Source organism: Ursus americanus, chromosome 14, assembly GCF_024610735.1.
Source record: "Ursus americanus isolate L20-20 chromosome 14, mUrsAme1.1.p, whole genome shotgun sequence".
NCBI classification, from domain to species: Eukaryota; Metazoa; Chordata; class Mammalia; order Carnivora; family Ursidae; genus Ursus; species Ursus americanus.
This window is the reverse complement of record NC_142140.1, coordinates 60,095,768-60,109,459: the sequence shown is the minus strand read 5'-3', so window position 1 is coordinate 60,109,459 and position 13,692 is coordinate 60,095,768. Positions and strand designations below refer to the sequence as shown.

The following is a 13,692-nucleotide window of genomic DNA, read 5'->3' as shown; positions in this document are numbered from 1 at the left end:
CACCCCACTTGACAACATAGGTAAACTGAAGCTTGGTCCAGGGGCAGCTGGGGGTGCTGACCCCAAAGGTGTCAGGGCGCGGTGTCCACAGCCATGGTGGTAGCCCGTTTGGAGTGGCGGATGCCCATGGTGAATGCCGGGGCCCTGGCTTTGGTCATGGTGACCTGCTCAGGTCTGTGGGTGCCAGGCCCAGGAGTCTCTTCCGGGGGGCGGGGGGCACGGGGCCGGCCCAGCATAGTGAAGGCAGGCCGGCGCTGACGGTAGGTGTTGGGGTCTGGGCTATCATACTGGCCAGGGCCTGGTATCTCAGCAGGGTCCTGAGGAGGGCGGGCGGGGGGCGTGCGGCCTGCCACCGTGTAGCTGGGGCTCCTCGGCTTAGTGAATATCTGGGAGCCCCAGAGGGAGGGCAGGGTATAGGTGTTAGGGGCAGGGGCTGAGGTGTCCTGGAGCCGTGGGCGCAGGCGGGAGCCCAGCGTGAAAGCCGGGGGTGTCCGCTGACGCACAGGGGCCACCTTCTCTGGGCTGTAGGCCCCGGGGCCTGGTGTCACCTCCAGACCTGTGAGAATGGGACAGGAGTGTTGGCAGGAGTCCTCACCAGCTCAAGGACCTTGCATGGCTCCCCATTGCCCCTATGTGTCCTGGAGCTCACAGCACTTCTCAAGCAGCCCTGAGTTATCTCTCCTGCTTCCCAGACCTCCCTATACAGTAGTCTCTTCCCTTTCTCTTTGTGGTTTTAGAGAGAGTGGGGCAGAAGGAGAGAGAGAGAATCTTAAGGAGTCTCCACACCCAGTTTGTGAGCCCGACGTAGGGCTCAATCTCAGGACCCTGAGATCATGGCCCGCGCCAAAATCAAGCGTCGGACCCTAACTGACTGCGCCACCCAGGCACCCCCACTCTGTTCTCTTTTAAGCCTCCGGGTCTTTGCCCACACTCGACCCTCTGCCACGTATACCTCCCATTTTCCCAACCCCACCTCCCAGGAGCTGCTTCTCATCCTTCCAGACAGTCCCAAAGCCCTCTCATTCCTGCTGCCTTTCCCACCCCCTCCTCCTAGGCAGAGCCCTCGCAGCCCTTCCAAGGACCTCCCCCCAGGCTTGGGTCTTCCCTCCAGACATGGGCACAGTGAGGTGGGATGGTCTCCATCTGGACCTAACTCCACCACCAGACTGAGGTCTTATAAGAAGCAAGGGCATGTCAAATCTACTTCATCTCCTCAGCTTAATACGTGTTTGAATGAGTGAGTGAGTGGAAGGATGGGTGGTGAGTGGTTGGGTAAGGAGTGAATGAGTAGATGAATGGATCCATGGTTATGTAGATAGTTGGATCAATAGCTGAATTGTGGATGGATGGATAGATGGATGGATGGATGGATGGAAGGATGGATCATGGAAGGATGGATAGATGGATCATGGAAGGATGGATGGATGGGTGGCTGGATAAAATGGGTTGGTGGATTGTGGATGGATGAATGTGGATGGATGTGGATGGATGAATGTGGGTGGATGGATCATGGGTGGGTGGAGGGATAGATGGATGGATAAATGGATTGATGGATGAATCAGTGGATTGATAAATGGATTGGATGATGAACAGGTGGGTGGTTGAGTAGGTTGGTGAGTAGATAGGTGGGTGAATGGGTGGATAGATGAACTGATGGATCAGTGAGGGGATAAGCAAATGGGTGATATAGGTCAAAGATGAAAAGGCGGGTGGATAGGAGATGGAATCAGGTCATTAAATCAGGCACGTCAGGTGGAAGTGAGTTGTTTGGAGCCTGTGAAAAGGATTGCTGCATTTGCCACAGTCCCCACCATGCCCTGTTGTCCCCTGATGCCAAAGATGAGCCCCAGCTGCCTTCACAGCACCACATATGCACAGGGTCACTGTCGCCATGGCCCACTTCACACGGGTTCTCTCGGGCCCTCAGCCCTTCCTTGGAGCCCCTTGATTTTGTCATCCAAAGTCACTGAAGTTCCAGGAACTGGGTGATGGAAGGGGAAGGAGAGAGAGGACAGAGGCAGGACTCTGAAAGGGTAGGGTCCGTGAATCATGGAACATAACATCAAAAACTAAGGATATACTGTATGGTGACTAACATAATAAAATATTATTATTTAAAAAAATAAAATAAATGAAAGGGTAGGGTCCTTGTGGGGCAGCACTGATCAGATACTCACCCCGAGACTTGCCCCGACCCTGCATGGAGTAGGCAGGGGTGCAGCTTCGGCCAAACCGGGTGACTTTTGGGTCCAGGAAGTAGACAGGCCCAGGGCTGGTGTCCTGTGGAGATGCTGGGGGGAGCAGCCCAGGGTCCTAAGGGCCCCTCCAACGGCCCCCTCGACCCTGCTCAGTGCCCCTGGTCAATCCCAAGGCACTCCCACCCTCCAGACAGCCCCCAGCCCCACCTGGGAGCACTGAGGTATGGCTGCCCTGACCGGGGAGCCCTGGGTCTCTGCCTCGACTTGGTCCTGACGAGCATTTCTGTGTCTTTGTGGTCACAGCTGTCCCACCCCTCAACCTCTCCTCTGCTGCAGACCAGGGAACCAGCTCGTGGGCTGGTTGGCACGGCAGTACGGCAAGACTAGCTAGACCCTGAGGAGGGCCCTCTGCATGCTGCGCTCGTCCCTGGGTGGGACCTCGGGGGTCCCGGCACGGCCTCCGTGACCTGTCCTCAGCGGCGGGGCGAGAGGATGGAATGGCGTGGAGGTCCGTGGAGGGAGGCCAGGTGCGGGCACCTCATGGCTAGGACCAGTCGCTGTGACTGACGTCATCGCCAGGGCTGAGCCATAAACACACAGACCTCTGTGTGTTGCGGGTGGGGCACGTGTTCACGGGGTGGTGTGCTGTGCATTCCGCCGGCAGCCAAGCTGACGCACAAACACGTCCCAGCTCAAGGGGTGTCCACCTCCAACAAGTCTTCCCCACTGGCCCCCCCATCCCTGGCTCCCCAGCCTGTCAGTCCCTCCACCCCAGGGCGTGTCCTGTGAGAACCCAGGTCGCCTAGGCCAGAGGCCAGAGGCGAAGCTCTTAACCCTGCTGGGGACAGACATGCTAATTCCCTCCTTTGCCTTCTGGGACCCCTTGGGGATTCTGGAGTTCTGTTTCAGCCTGGGCTGGGATTTTTGCTGATTCTGAAGGCTGAGGAGAAGCTGGGGCCTTGTGTGTCCATCAGCCACCCCCCACCCCAGGGTATCATCCCTGTAAATCAAAGTCCTGGTGCGGGACCGCCCCAACCCTGGCGCAGTGGGGACCTCCACTGTAGAAAATGGGGCAATGGAGTCTGTGGGCGACCCTATGAAGGGCACGGTGTTGCCAGAACAACAGCACTAACAGGGATGGGCCGCGAGCTGGGGCCATGGCCACCCACGTTAGCCACACTGACGGCACGGACCCTCGCTCACATCTTGACACAGCCGTTCAGGCCAGGGGAACGGTGAGTGACACTGAAGCGAGGACCCCGCTGACCGGGCCAGCCCCACCACCCGCTGCCTGTCCTCTGCACGGCAGAGATCATCACCCTGCCCTCTCCACAGCTGTCTGTGAGGAGCCCCGTCCTGCTGACAGAGAAACTGAAGCTAGGACCCCCGAGAAGCCCACTTCCGCTGAGCTGTCTAGACACCAGGCGCTAATCCTGGCTGGCTGACCTCTGCGGGCACCTGCCGGCTTCCCGCTGAGGACAGCTCTGTAAGGAGTAGCCATCACTGTTTGCAGAGGAGGACACGGCACGGAGCCGCGGAACTGCCTGTCCAGTGAGGCAGCAAGGAAGCCGTGAGGCCCAGAAGACACAGAAGACAGGCTCAGCAGCACGCTGCGTTCTGCCCTCCCTTCTCCTCCAAGGACACAGAGGAGACCGCCGCCTCCCCAGGGTCACTCCGCAAGCCAGGGGCGGGGCCACGGGGACACAGGAGGCTCTGAGGACCCCTCCACCACCCGCCCAGCCCCCACCCGCGCCAGATCTTACCAGGGCTGGGCCTCCAGAAGAGGGAGTAGGCCGGGCTGACGGCCCTGGTGCAGTCGTGGTTGAGGTAACCCACAGTGGACGGCAGGATGTACAAGCCTGGCCCCGAGCCTGCGACCAAAGCCCTCAGGTCACGGCCTGAGGCTCCGGATGCTGACACACTGGGGGAAACCCAGGGCCCAGCCCCTGAGCCCCCGCCTGGGCTGCTGGCCACCCTCCATGGCAGGAGCTGGGGGTGGGAGCCGCCCGCCCACAAGAGGCAAGTGAGTGAGGGGCATTGTGAGTCAAACCTGAGTCAAACGTAGGAGGGGCCACAGGGCCAGCAGTCTCCCCCTGCTTTAGGGCACACTGGGAGAACCGAGGCCCAGACACAGAGATGTGCTGTCACAGGTGGGAAAACCGAGGCCCAGACACAGAGATTTGCTGTCACAGGTGGGGAAACCGAGGCCCAGACACAGAGATGCGCTGTCACAGGTGGGGAAACCGAGGCCCAGACACAGAGATGTGCTGTCACAGGGGAAACCGAGGCCCAGACACAGAGATGTGCTGTCAGAGGTTGGGAAACCGAGGCCCAGACACAGAGATGTGCTGTCACAGGTGGGGAAACTGAGGCCCAGACACAGAGATGTGCTGTCACAGGGGAAACCGAGGCCCAGACACAGAGATGCGCTGTCACAGGTGGGGAAACCGAGGCTCAGACACAGAGATGTGCTGTCACAGGTGGGGAAACCAAGGCCCAGACACAGAGATGCGCTGTCACAGGTGGGGAAACCGAGGCCCAGACACAGAGATTAGCTGTCACAGGTGGGGAAACCGAGGCTCAGACACAGAGATGTGCTGTCACAGGTGGGAAAACCGAGGCCCAGACAGAGATGTGCTGTCACAGGGGAAACCGAGGCCCAGACACAGAGATGTGTTGTCAAAGGTTGGGAAACCGAGGCCCAGACACAGAGATGTGCTGTCACAGGTGGGGAAACCGAGGCCCAGACACAGAGATGTGCTGTCACAGGTGGGGAAACCGAGGCTCAGACACAGAGATGTGCTCTCACAGGTGGGGAAACTGAGGCTCAGACACAGAGATGTGCTGTCACAGGGGAAACCGAGGCCCAGACACAGAGATGTGCTGTCACAGGTGGGGAAACCGAGGCCCAGACACAGAGATGTGCTGTCACAGGTGGGGAAACCGAGGCCCAGACACAGAGATGCGCTGTCACAGGTGGGGAAACCGAGGCCCAGACACAGAGATGCGCTGTCACAGGTGGGGAAACCGAGGCCCAGACACAGAGATTAGCTGTCACAGGTGGGGAAACCGAGGCCCAGACACAGAGATGCGCTGTCACAGGTGGGGAAACCGAGGCCCAGACACAGAGATGTGCTGTCACAGGTGGGGAAACCGAGGCCCAGACACAGAGATTAGCTGTCACAGGTGGGGAAACCGAGGCTCAGACACAGAGATGTGCTGTCACAGGTGGGAAAACCGAGGCCCAGACAGAGATGTGCTGTCACAGGGGAAACCGAGGCCCAGACACAGAGATGTGTTGTCAGAGGTTGGGAAACCGAGGCCCAGACACAGAGATGTGCTGTCACAGGTGGGAAAACCGAGGCCCAGACACAGAGATGTGCTGTCACAGGTGGGGAAACCGAGGCCCAGACACAGAGATGTGCTGTCACAGGTGGGGAAACCGAGGCCCAGACACAGAGATGTGCTGTCACAGGTGGGGAAACCGAGGCTCAGACACAGAGATGTGCTGTCACAGGGGAAACCGAGGCCCAGACACAGAGATGTGCTGTCACAGGTGGGGAAACCGAGGCCCAGACACAGAGATGTGCTGTCACAGGTGGGGAAACCGAGGCCCAGACACAGAGATGTGCTGTCACAGGTGGGGAAACCGAGGCTCAGACACAGAGATGTGCTGTCACAGGGGAAACCGAGGCCCAGACACAGAGATGTGCTGTCACAGGTGGGGAAACCGAGGCCCAGACACAGAGATGTGCTGTCACAGGTGGGGAAACCGAGGCCCAGACACAGAGATGTGCTGTCACTATTGCAGTGTTTGGTGGCCTCAGCAGGAAAGCTGGGGCCCCGGAGCCCAACTCCTGCTGTTTTGTTGCACACAGAGGGATGAGGCCGGGGCCCGGGGCCCTCACCGAGAATGCACAGTCAGCGTCAGGGGTGGTGGGAACGGTCAGGCCCCTGAAGAACGTCCAGACTTTCAAGCCGCACACCCATCCCTTCTCTCCTTGCTGCTTTATGTTGTTCAAGGCACTCATCACTGACAGAGACACTACGGACTTATTTGTTTTGCCTCGCATCTGCCCCCTGCGAGCCTCTGCCACTGTCACCGCTGTAGCAGCAGCCCCTGCCAAGGCACCTGCCCATAAAATGCTCCGTTCTGTTGGGAGGAAGCACACACAAGGGCCGATGGAAATGCAACATTCACACCCATCCTACTGGGAGGAAAACTGAGGTTTGGGGAAGGGCAGGGACTTGTCAGAGCCTCCTACCTCCAGCTGGGCTCCCAGAACATTCCAGAAGACACAGTGGAGCAAGGGAGAATAGAGCAGGACAAGCTCCCACCGCCACAGCCTCCCTCCTCCACAGGGAAGCCTACCATTCTCCAGGGTGGCCATCCCGCAGGACTTCCTCAAGCTGGTCTCCAGAACGTGGCACTCAGGGGCCCGCCAGCCCTGTGGTGCTGTGGTCAGCCGTGGGTCAGGGTTGCAGCTGAGGGTCCCCATGGTGAGCAGGTGAGGAGCTGCAAGGAGCACAGGGGCCAGGCAGCACCCGCGGCAGCTGCTCTGGGCCACAGGTCCCGGCACTGTCCTCAGTCCTTGCGGCTTGTGCTGGTGTTGGCAGAGGCCTGGCCTCACCACACCCACCCAGGGACCGCACAGACAATCCCTTGTCCCTCGGCAGAGAGTCTTGGGGCCCTGGCCCTAGCGGGCTGATCAGCGGACGCTGGCCTGGAAGTGGGGCCAGGATCAAGTGTCGGCCTGGTGGCTGGATGGTCCAGGAAAGAATCCGGTGTCAGCAGAGTGGGTCCCCAGGGAGCAGCCAACCTGGGCAGCCGGGGCCAGAGAAGGCTCCAGGGAGCCAAAGCCATAAACACGATATCTGCAGCCTTGTAGCAGAAGGGACTGGTGAAGTCTTGGGCAGTGTGGCCCCATTTCTACAGCTGGGGAAACTGAGGTGCAGCCCCAGGTCATACAGTGAGTTTGCCACTATACGGGAATTGCAAGTTCAGGCCAAGAAACTTGCCTATCTGCCTGCTTGCGTTCCTTCCCTCCTTCTTTCCTTCATCCAATAAGCACGTATTGAACACCTACTGCATACTAGGTTCTGTTTGGGTTGGCGGGGACACAAAGGAATAGACAGATAAAGATCTGATATTCTCAGGAGGGGACAAAGGAGGTAAATAATGAATTAATAAATGAGCACATAAGGTGTTTAATGTGCTAGAAAACACAGAGCCAGGCCGGAAGCCCACAGTGGCAGTGCAGGTGCAGGCCAAGTGTTGGGGCAGGAGCACAGGTCATTGAATTGAGAAGGTGAAAGAAGAGCATGTCTTAGGGAATGGCTGTGCAAATGCCCTGGGGCAGAAGCAAGGATGGCAAGGAGGCAATAGTAGTCCTCCAGGATAACCCACTGCCTCCCAGAAGCCAACAGAGATTTACTCCCCAAATAGAGTTTATTTCTCTGCCTGCACTAAAGGCAACTGCTGTGTCAAGGGGCTCAGGGAAACCTGGCAGAGCAGAATTCAAACCCCTGTGTCTTCCACGTGTGGTGCTCTGTTTTCAGGCCGTTTTGCACTGCTATTTTTAACAGCTTTATTGAGTTAAAATTTACATACGATGCAATTCACTCCTCAATGTAATTTTAATACATTCTATAATTTTTTAACTTTTTAATCAAAATATTCATAAAATGAGTCTGAAATGTTTATATTTAAAAAGAAGGGGGGGAGAAGAAAGATCGTAAAACCAGTGACCTCAGTTTCCACCTTAAGAAACTAGAAAAAGAGGAGTAAGTGGAAGGAAGGAAATCAAAGACATAACAGAATTGCATGAAATGGGAAACTGTATAAAGAATCAACAAAGCTTCACCCCTCAAAAGCTGGTTCTTTAAAACGATCAACAAATTTGATAACACTCAAGCTAGAATGACCAAAAAACAATGAGAAAGAACATAAATGACCAATATCAAGAATGGAAAAGAGACATCACTACAAACCCGCACACCTTAAAGGGACAGTACAGTCTATGTGAAGCTACCAACAGAAAAACCATCCTTTTTGAGCTCAGGCACTTTGTGCGCCTCACATCAGTTGATTATCTCAGCATCCCATTGAGGGAAATGCTGTTGCTAAACCTCATCTGTGGTCACAGATGGGGAAACTGAGGCTCAGAGAGGGGAGGTGACATGGGCAGGTCCCTGAGTAACTTAGCGGCAGAGCTACAAGTTGAATCCAGGACATTCCGACTCAGATCTTAGTTCAAAGCTTAGGGTCAAGGCTTCTCCCAGACTCTAATCCCAGCTCGCAGTCTGGGAGTGCTGAAAACCCACTGTGGACTCCTGCAGCCCCAAGGATAACATCCAAGCCCTTGCTGGCACACAAGGTCCTGCCAGGCACAGTCTTGTCCCTTTTTCCCTCTGCCCTCGGCTCCAGCCCTTCAATCCTCGTCACTCTACTCTAGTCACAGTAGCACTCCTACTCCTTGAAGCCACTCCGGCCGGTTCCCTCCTCAGGGTGCCTACCTCAGCTCCCTCCACCTGGGGTGCCTTGGCCAACAAACCAGCCCACAGTCAGCTCCATTGCCAGCCACCTGTGGGCCCCCCAAATTCTCTCCAAAAGCAGCACAAACTCCAGCACTGTGAACAGAACTGGGCATTGACGAGGGAGACAGGAGATAAATCCCCCCACGTCCTTCTCCTCCTGCCAATCAGTCTGTCCCACTGACCAAAACTGGCTGGAAGTGCAGGAGTCCATGGATACCACCACTGAGATCAGACTCCAGGACCCAGGACCAAGCAGAGAAAGGACCAGGGTCCTGGCTGGGGGGTGATCCTTCATCCAGGTTCTGGCTGGGACTCAGCCCTGACTGCCTCAGTTTCCCCACTGTGACATGAGAAGGAGCCAAGGGCTAATGCAGGGTGGGGAACAGACTGGAATGACTCCCTGAGCCTGAAGGGGAGGTCTTGGGGACCTCAAGATCCAGCAATATTGCCGGACCGACCTTAGCCGCAGAGACCACCCTCCAGCCGGTCCTCCAACCGATCACACCAGCTTCTCTCTGTCAACTCCCTTTTGGCTCAGAGCTCCTCACCACTGCCAACTAACAGCATGTAAATGAGAAGCAATGAGCAAATGAGCCATGTTTTTAATCCAATCTGATTCATTGACAGAAGAGAGCAAATCAGCAAAATAGAACAAGGAAGCCTGGACTGGGATAGGGCACAAGGCTCCTGCCTCGGCAGTATGACACAGCCTGGGGCGGGGGGTGGGGGGCTTGTGAAGGACGGCAGGCTCTGGGCCTCAGTACCCCTGAAAGAGGCTGCGGGGACTGAGCTGATAGCATCCAATGCTCAGAATTATCAATCTGACCATCACTCATTTGTGTGCCCACTGTGTGCCCAGCACTGTTCAGGCACTGGGAACACAGGTGTGAACAAAGCACACTGACTCCCTTCTCACCCTTTTGTTGAGAGAGGCAAATGAGCGAGTGTGTTTTACATTACTTTAGAAGGCAAAGTAGTGTCATGGAGAAAAACCGAGGGCAAGGAGGGCTTGGACATGTGGGGAGTTTGCAGTGTGAAATGGAGTGGTCAGGGGAAGCCTCACTGAGAGGTGACATTCAAGAGAGACCTGAAGGAGGTGAGGAGGGAGCCAGGGGATGGTCTGGAGAGAAGGCACAGCAGGTGCAAAGGTCCTGAGCCTCAAGCACGCCTAGCATTCCAGAGGAACAGCGAGGACGCCCGTATTGGCTGGAGCGGAATGAGTGTTGGGGAGACAGAGGGAGCAAGTCCCACAGGGTCCCGGGAGAGGATTGGGGCCTTTACCCAGAGGGACTGGGAAGCCCTGAAGGGCTGCAGGCAGAGCACGGACCTGCCCGAATCGGTGCTCACCGGCGCCCTCTGGCGGCAACCGGGGGGGGGAACAGACGGTGGGTGGGAACAGACGGTGGGTGGAGGCGGGAGATGAGGAGGGAGGGGACTGCACTGGTCCTGGAGGGGTGGAGGGCGGGGAGGAGATGGAGGAGGTGGGGGGAGGTGATGGGGGAGATTGGGGGGAGATGGGGAGGAGGTGAGGGGAGGTGGGGGGAGATGGGGAGGAAGTGAGGGGAGGTGAGGGGAGGTGGGGGTAGATGGGGGATGGAGGGGGGGGAGGAGGTGGGGCAAGAGATGGGAGGAGATGGGGGAGTTAGGGGGACAGGGAGGGAGGCGGGGATGGGAAATGGTGGGGGAGAAGGGGGAGATTGGTGGGCTCCACCAGTTGGTGTTGGAGGAGGAGGTAACAAGCAGGTGGGTCCTGGATCTATTTTAAAACTAAAACCAGCAGGTTTTGTGGGCACATCTGATGTGGTGCCTCCAGAGAACAGGAAGGGAAACGCAGGTGTGGGGAGGAGATCGAGTTCAGTTTGGGACCGGTGGGATGTGGCCTCTCCAGCGGACAGCTAGCCGTGCGGTCCGGGTTGTCGGCTGTCTGTGCCACATCACAAATCCCCCACACACGGTGGCTTAACAAACACCCATGTACGTGTCCCAGATTCTGAGGCCAGCAGTTAGGTCCTCTGCCCAGGCTGCATCGCTGGTGCCGGCCGGGCTCCAGGCTGACTCGGGAGGCTCCAGTGGGGAGCAGTCCACTTCCCAGCCCCCTCGGGCTGCTGCGGGATTTATTCCCTCGTGGTTGTAGGACTGGGAACCCCTTCCAACTGGCTTCTGGCCAGGTGGCCTCCTCACGCGGCTGCTTAGTTTGTCCAAGCTGGCAAAGGGAAAAGTCTCAGCGATACACGGATGGAGCTGGTATTATTCATAACAGTAAGAGTGAGCAGGGGTCCCTACCAAGGGCCCTGGCTCTTCCCTCTTCCACTCCCTCCGTTTCCTCCTGAATCCATTAGTTCCTTCTTCAGTCACTGCCCCCAGAGTCACTCATCTCCCTTCTTCCCCTGCAACCCATTTTCTGCACAAGGACCAAATGATCTTTTGATATCAAAAGTCACTCCTAGGGGCGCCTGGGTGGCTCAGTCGTTAAGCGTCTGCCTTCGGCTCAGGGCGTGATCCCAGCGTTCTGGGATCGAGCCCCACATGAGGCTCCTCCGCTGGGAGCCTGCTTCTTCCTCTCCCACCCACCCCCTGCTGTGTTCCCTCTCTTGCTGGCTGTCTCTGTCAAATAAATAAATAAGATCTTAAAAAAAAAGTCACCCCTATATCCATGTTCTGCTTACACAACATTCCCCTGGCTCTCCCTGCGCCATGAACAAATCCAAACTTCTAACCTCGTCTATGTCTGCCTATGAGGGCAGGAACTGCACGTATTAGGCACCTACCATGTACCAGCCTCTGTGTAGGGAAACTCACACAGCCCACAAGAAACAGAAGGCAAACGGCGTGTGCAATCTTGAATTTTCTAGCAGACATGTCAAAAAACAGACAAATTAATTTTAACAATATATTTTATTTAACTCAACAGAACCAAAATAGTATCATTTCAGTATACGAAAACTGTGGTTGAGACATTTTACATTCTTTTCTTCACGCTAAGCCTTCAAAATCGAAGGTGCATCTCGCACTCGTGGCACACCTCTGTTCAGAGCAGCCACCGTTCAAGTACTGAGCAGAGGACTCGACTGCTTTAGACGGAAGAGTTCCCTTCGTCTGCTGGTTCTCAGCCTAAGGCAATTTGGCCCCCCCGGGGGCCCTGGACAATATCTGGGGATACTTTCAGTTGCCAAGACTGCGTGGGAAGGGTGCTCCTGACACCGTACGGGGCGGGGGGGCAGGGATGCGGAGGGTAGTCGATGCAGAGGGCTGCGACCAGCATTCCTCCTCACAGATCAAGCACGCCATGTAGCCAGCACTGAGATCCCGGGACAGGATGCTTCCAGCCCCCAGAAGCCCCATCATGCCCCCGTCATCTCCCTGCTACCTTGTAACCACTGTCCTGACTTCACAAGTGAGGCTGTTCCCCCCCTTCTTTTCTGCTTTACATAAACGGAACCGTCCACTGCATTCTTACGAGGCCTCTTTCCCTGGACCTAGTGTCCACGATCCGCCCACTTGCTGGGTATGGCTGCAGACCACTCGTTTTCGTTGCTGAGTGTAATATTCCATCGCATGAAGAGAGCACACTATGGATGAGCTTCTAGGGAGTTTCCCTTCGAGGCTACTGCAAATAATGGCACAGCCTGTGCAAAGGTCCTGGGGAAGCACTGGGCTTGTGTGCTGAACAGTGAGGAGGCCCTTGTGGTTGAAGCAGTGTGAGGGGGAGCGAAAGAGGAGGAAAGGGTAGGGAGGGGATGAGGGCAGGGTGAAGAGGCAGGTGGTGGACTTGGGCTTTTACCCTGAGGGGGTGGGCGCCCTGAAGGGCTCTGGACAGAGGAGGAGTGAGGTCAGCTGTAAGAGAAAAGGAGTCAAGAGTGGCTACAAGGCTTTGACCTGAATCTCCTGAAGAATAGGTCTGAGGCTGAACCCAGAGAGGGCCCTGTTGGTTCCTTTAGTTTATCTCCCATCCCTGCCACCCCCCTGCACGCAACATGCCAGCACACGCACATGCAGACCCATGCACAGGGAGGTACACAGAAGCAGCTGAGCCTGTTGTGTCCTGGAAGTCCAGAGTTAAGGGCACAACGAACGCCTACTGACTTGTGGGTGAAGGGGACCCTCACTGGCATTACTGCTGTCGGTCCAAGTTCCCACCATTCCTTTCTAAAATCATCTGGGGGCTGAAAGGGAGGATGTGCCCCCAGAAGGCTGGGGGGCTGGGGTTTGTTTGTTGGTGGTGTTTTTTTTTTTTTTTAGACTTTATTTATTTGAGAGAGAGAGAGAGAGCACAAGCAGGAGGCAGACGCAGATGGACGTGGGGCCCAATCCCAGGACCCCGAGACCATGACCCGAGCGGAAGGCAGAAGCTTCACCGACTGAGCCACCAGGTGCCCCTGAAGGCTGGATATATTGAGGGACCTGCTGTTTTCTGTCCCTGGCACACGGTCACAGCAGAGCAGTGTTCATAGGCTGCCCCCATCCAGTGTCAGCTGCAGCTCTGACCTCCCATCTGCCACAGTCTGTCACTTCCCATTTACTCCTGGGGTATCTGCAATCATCCTTTGTCCCTCTGCCAGGGACCAGCCCCCTGACTCAGACTCACGCGCCTCTGTGGCCGCCTGCCCCTTCGTTCCAAGGGGACTCTAACAAAGAAGACTTGTTCTCCACAAGACAAGAACACAGTGAACCTGCCAGGCTCCCCTCCTGTCTCCATCCGGGAAAGTGGCAGCTTTCCACACGGGACAGAGCAGGGGTGGGATCAGCTCTGGTGTTCTGCTGGAGACCTGACTACATGCCTGCCGAGTCCCCGTTTTGCAGATGCAAACACTGAGGTTCAGAGGAAGGCACGCTTGTATTCAGAGGACTGGAGGACTGGGTAGACATCTGGGCGGGCTTTCCTGGAGCCTACAGAGTCCTACCCAACCAGGTCCTTTCTGTCCTCTCCGGCTTCATCCATCCCTCTGGAGCAGCCCTT

General features: G+C 56.6%; 1 protein-coding gene across 1 annotated transcript; it reads right to left on the bottom strand.

Moving 5' to 3' along the window:
* Positions 1–71: 71 nt before the first annotated feature.
* Positions 72–6,697, bottom strand: CIMAP1D (CIMAP1 family member D). Its single transcript, XM_045800059.1, has 4 exons — positions 6,571–6,697; positions 3,962–4,069; positions 2,178–2,291; positions 72–556 (listed from the first exon to the last, which is right to left on the bottom strand). The coding sequence occupies exons 1-4, from the start codon at positions 6,695–6,697 to the stop codon at positions 72–74; spliced, it is 834 nt and encodes a 277-aa protein (XP_045656015.1).
* Positions 6,698–13,692: the final 6,995 nt, after the last annotated feature.

Coding starts and splice junctions, on each gene's coding strand:
- CIMAP1D (XM_045800059.1), bottom strand. CDS start 6,697: ATGGGGACCCTCAGCTGCAACCCTGACCCACGGCTGACCACAGCACCA. Junction 4,070..6,570: donor GATGGCCACCCTGGAGAATG/GTAGGCTTCCCT, acceptor CTTTGGTCGCAG/GCTCGGGGCCAGGCTTGTAC. Junction 557..2,177: donor GGGTCGGGGCAAGTCTCGGG/GTGAGTATCTGA, acceptor CCATTCTCACAG/GTCTGGAGGTGACACCAGGC.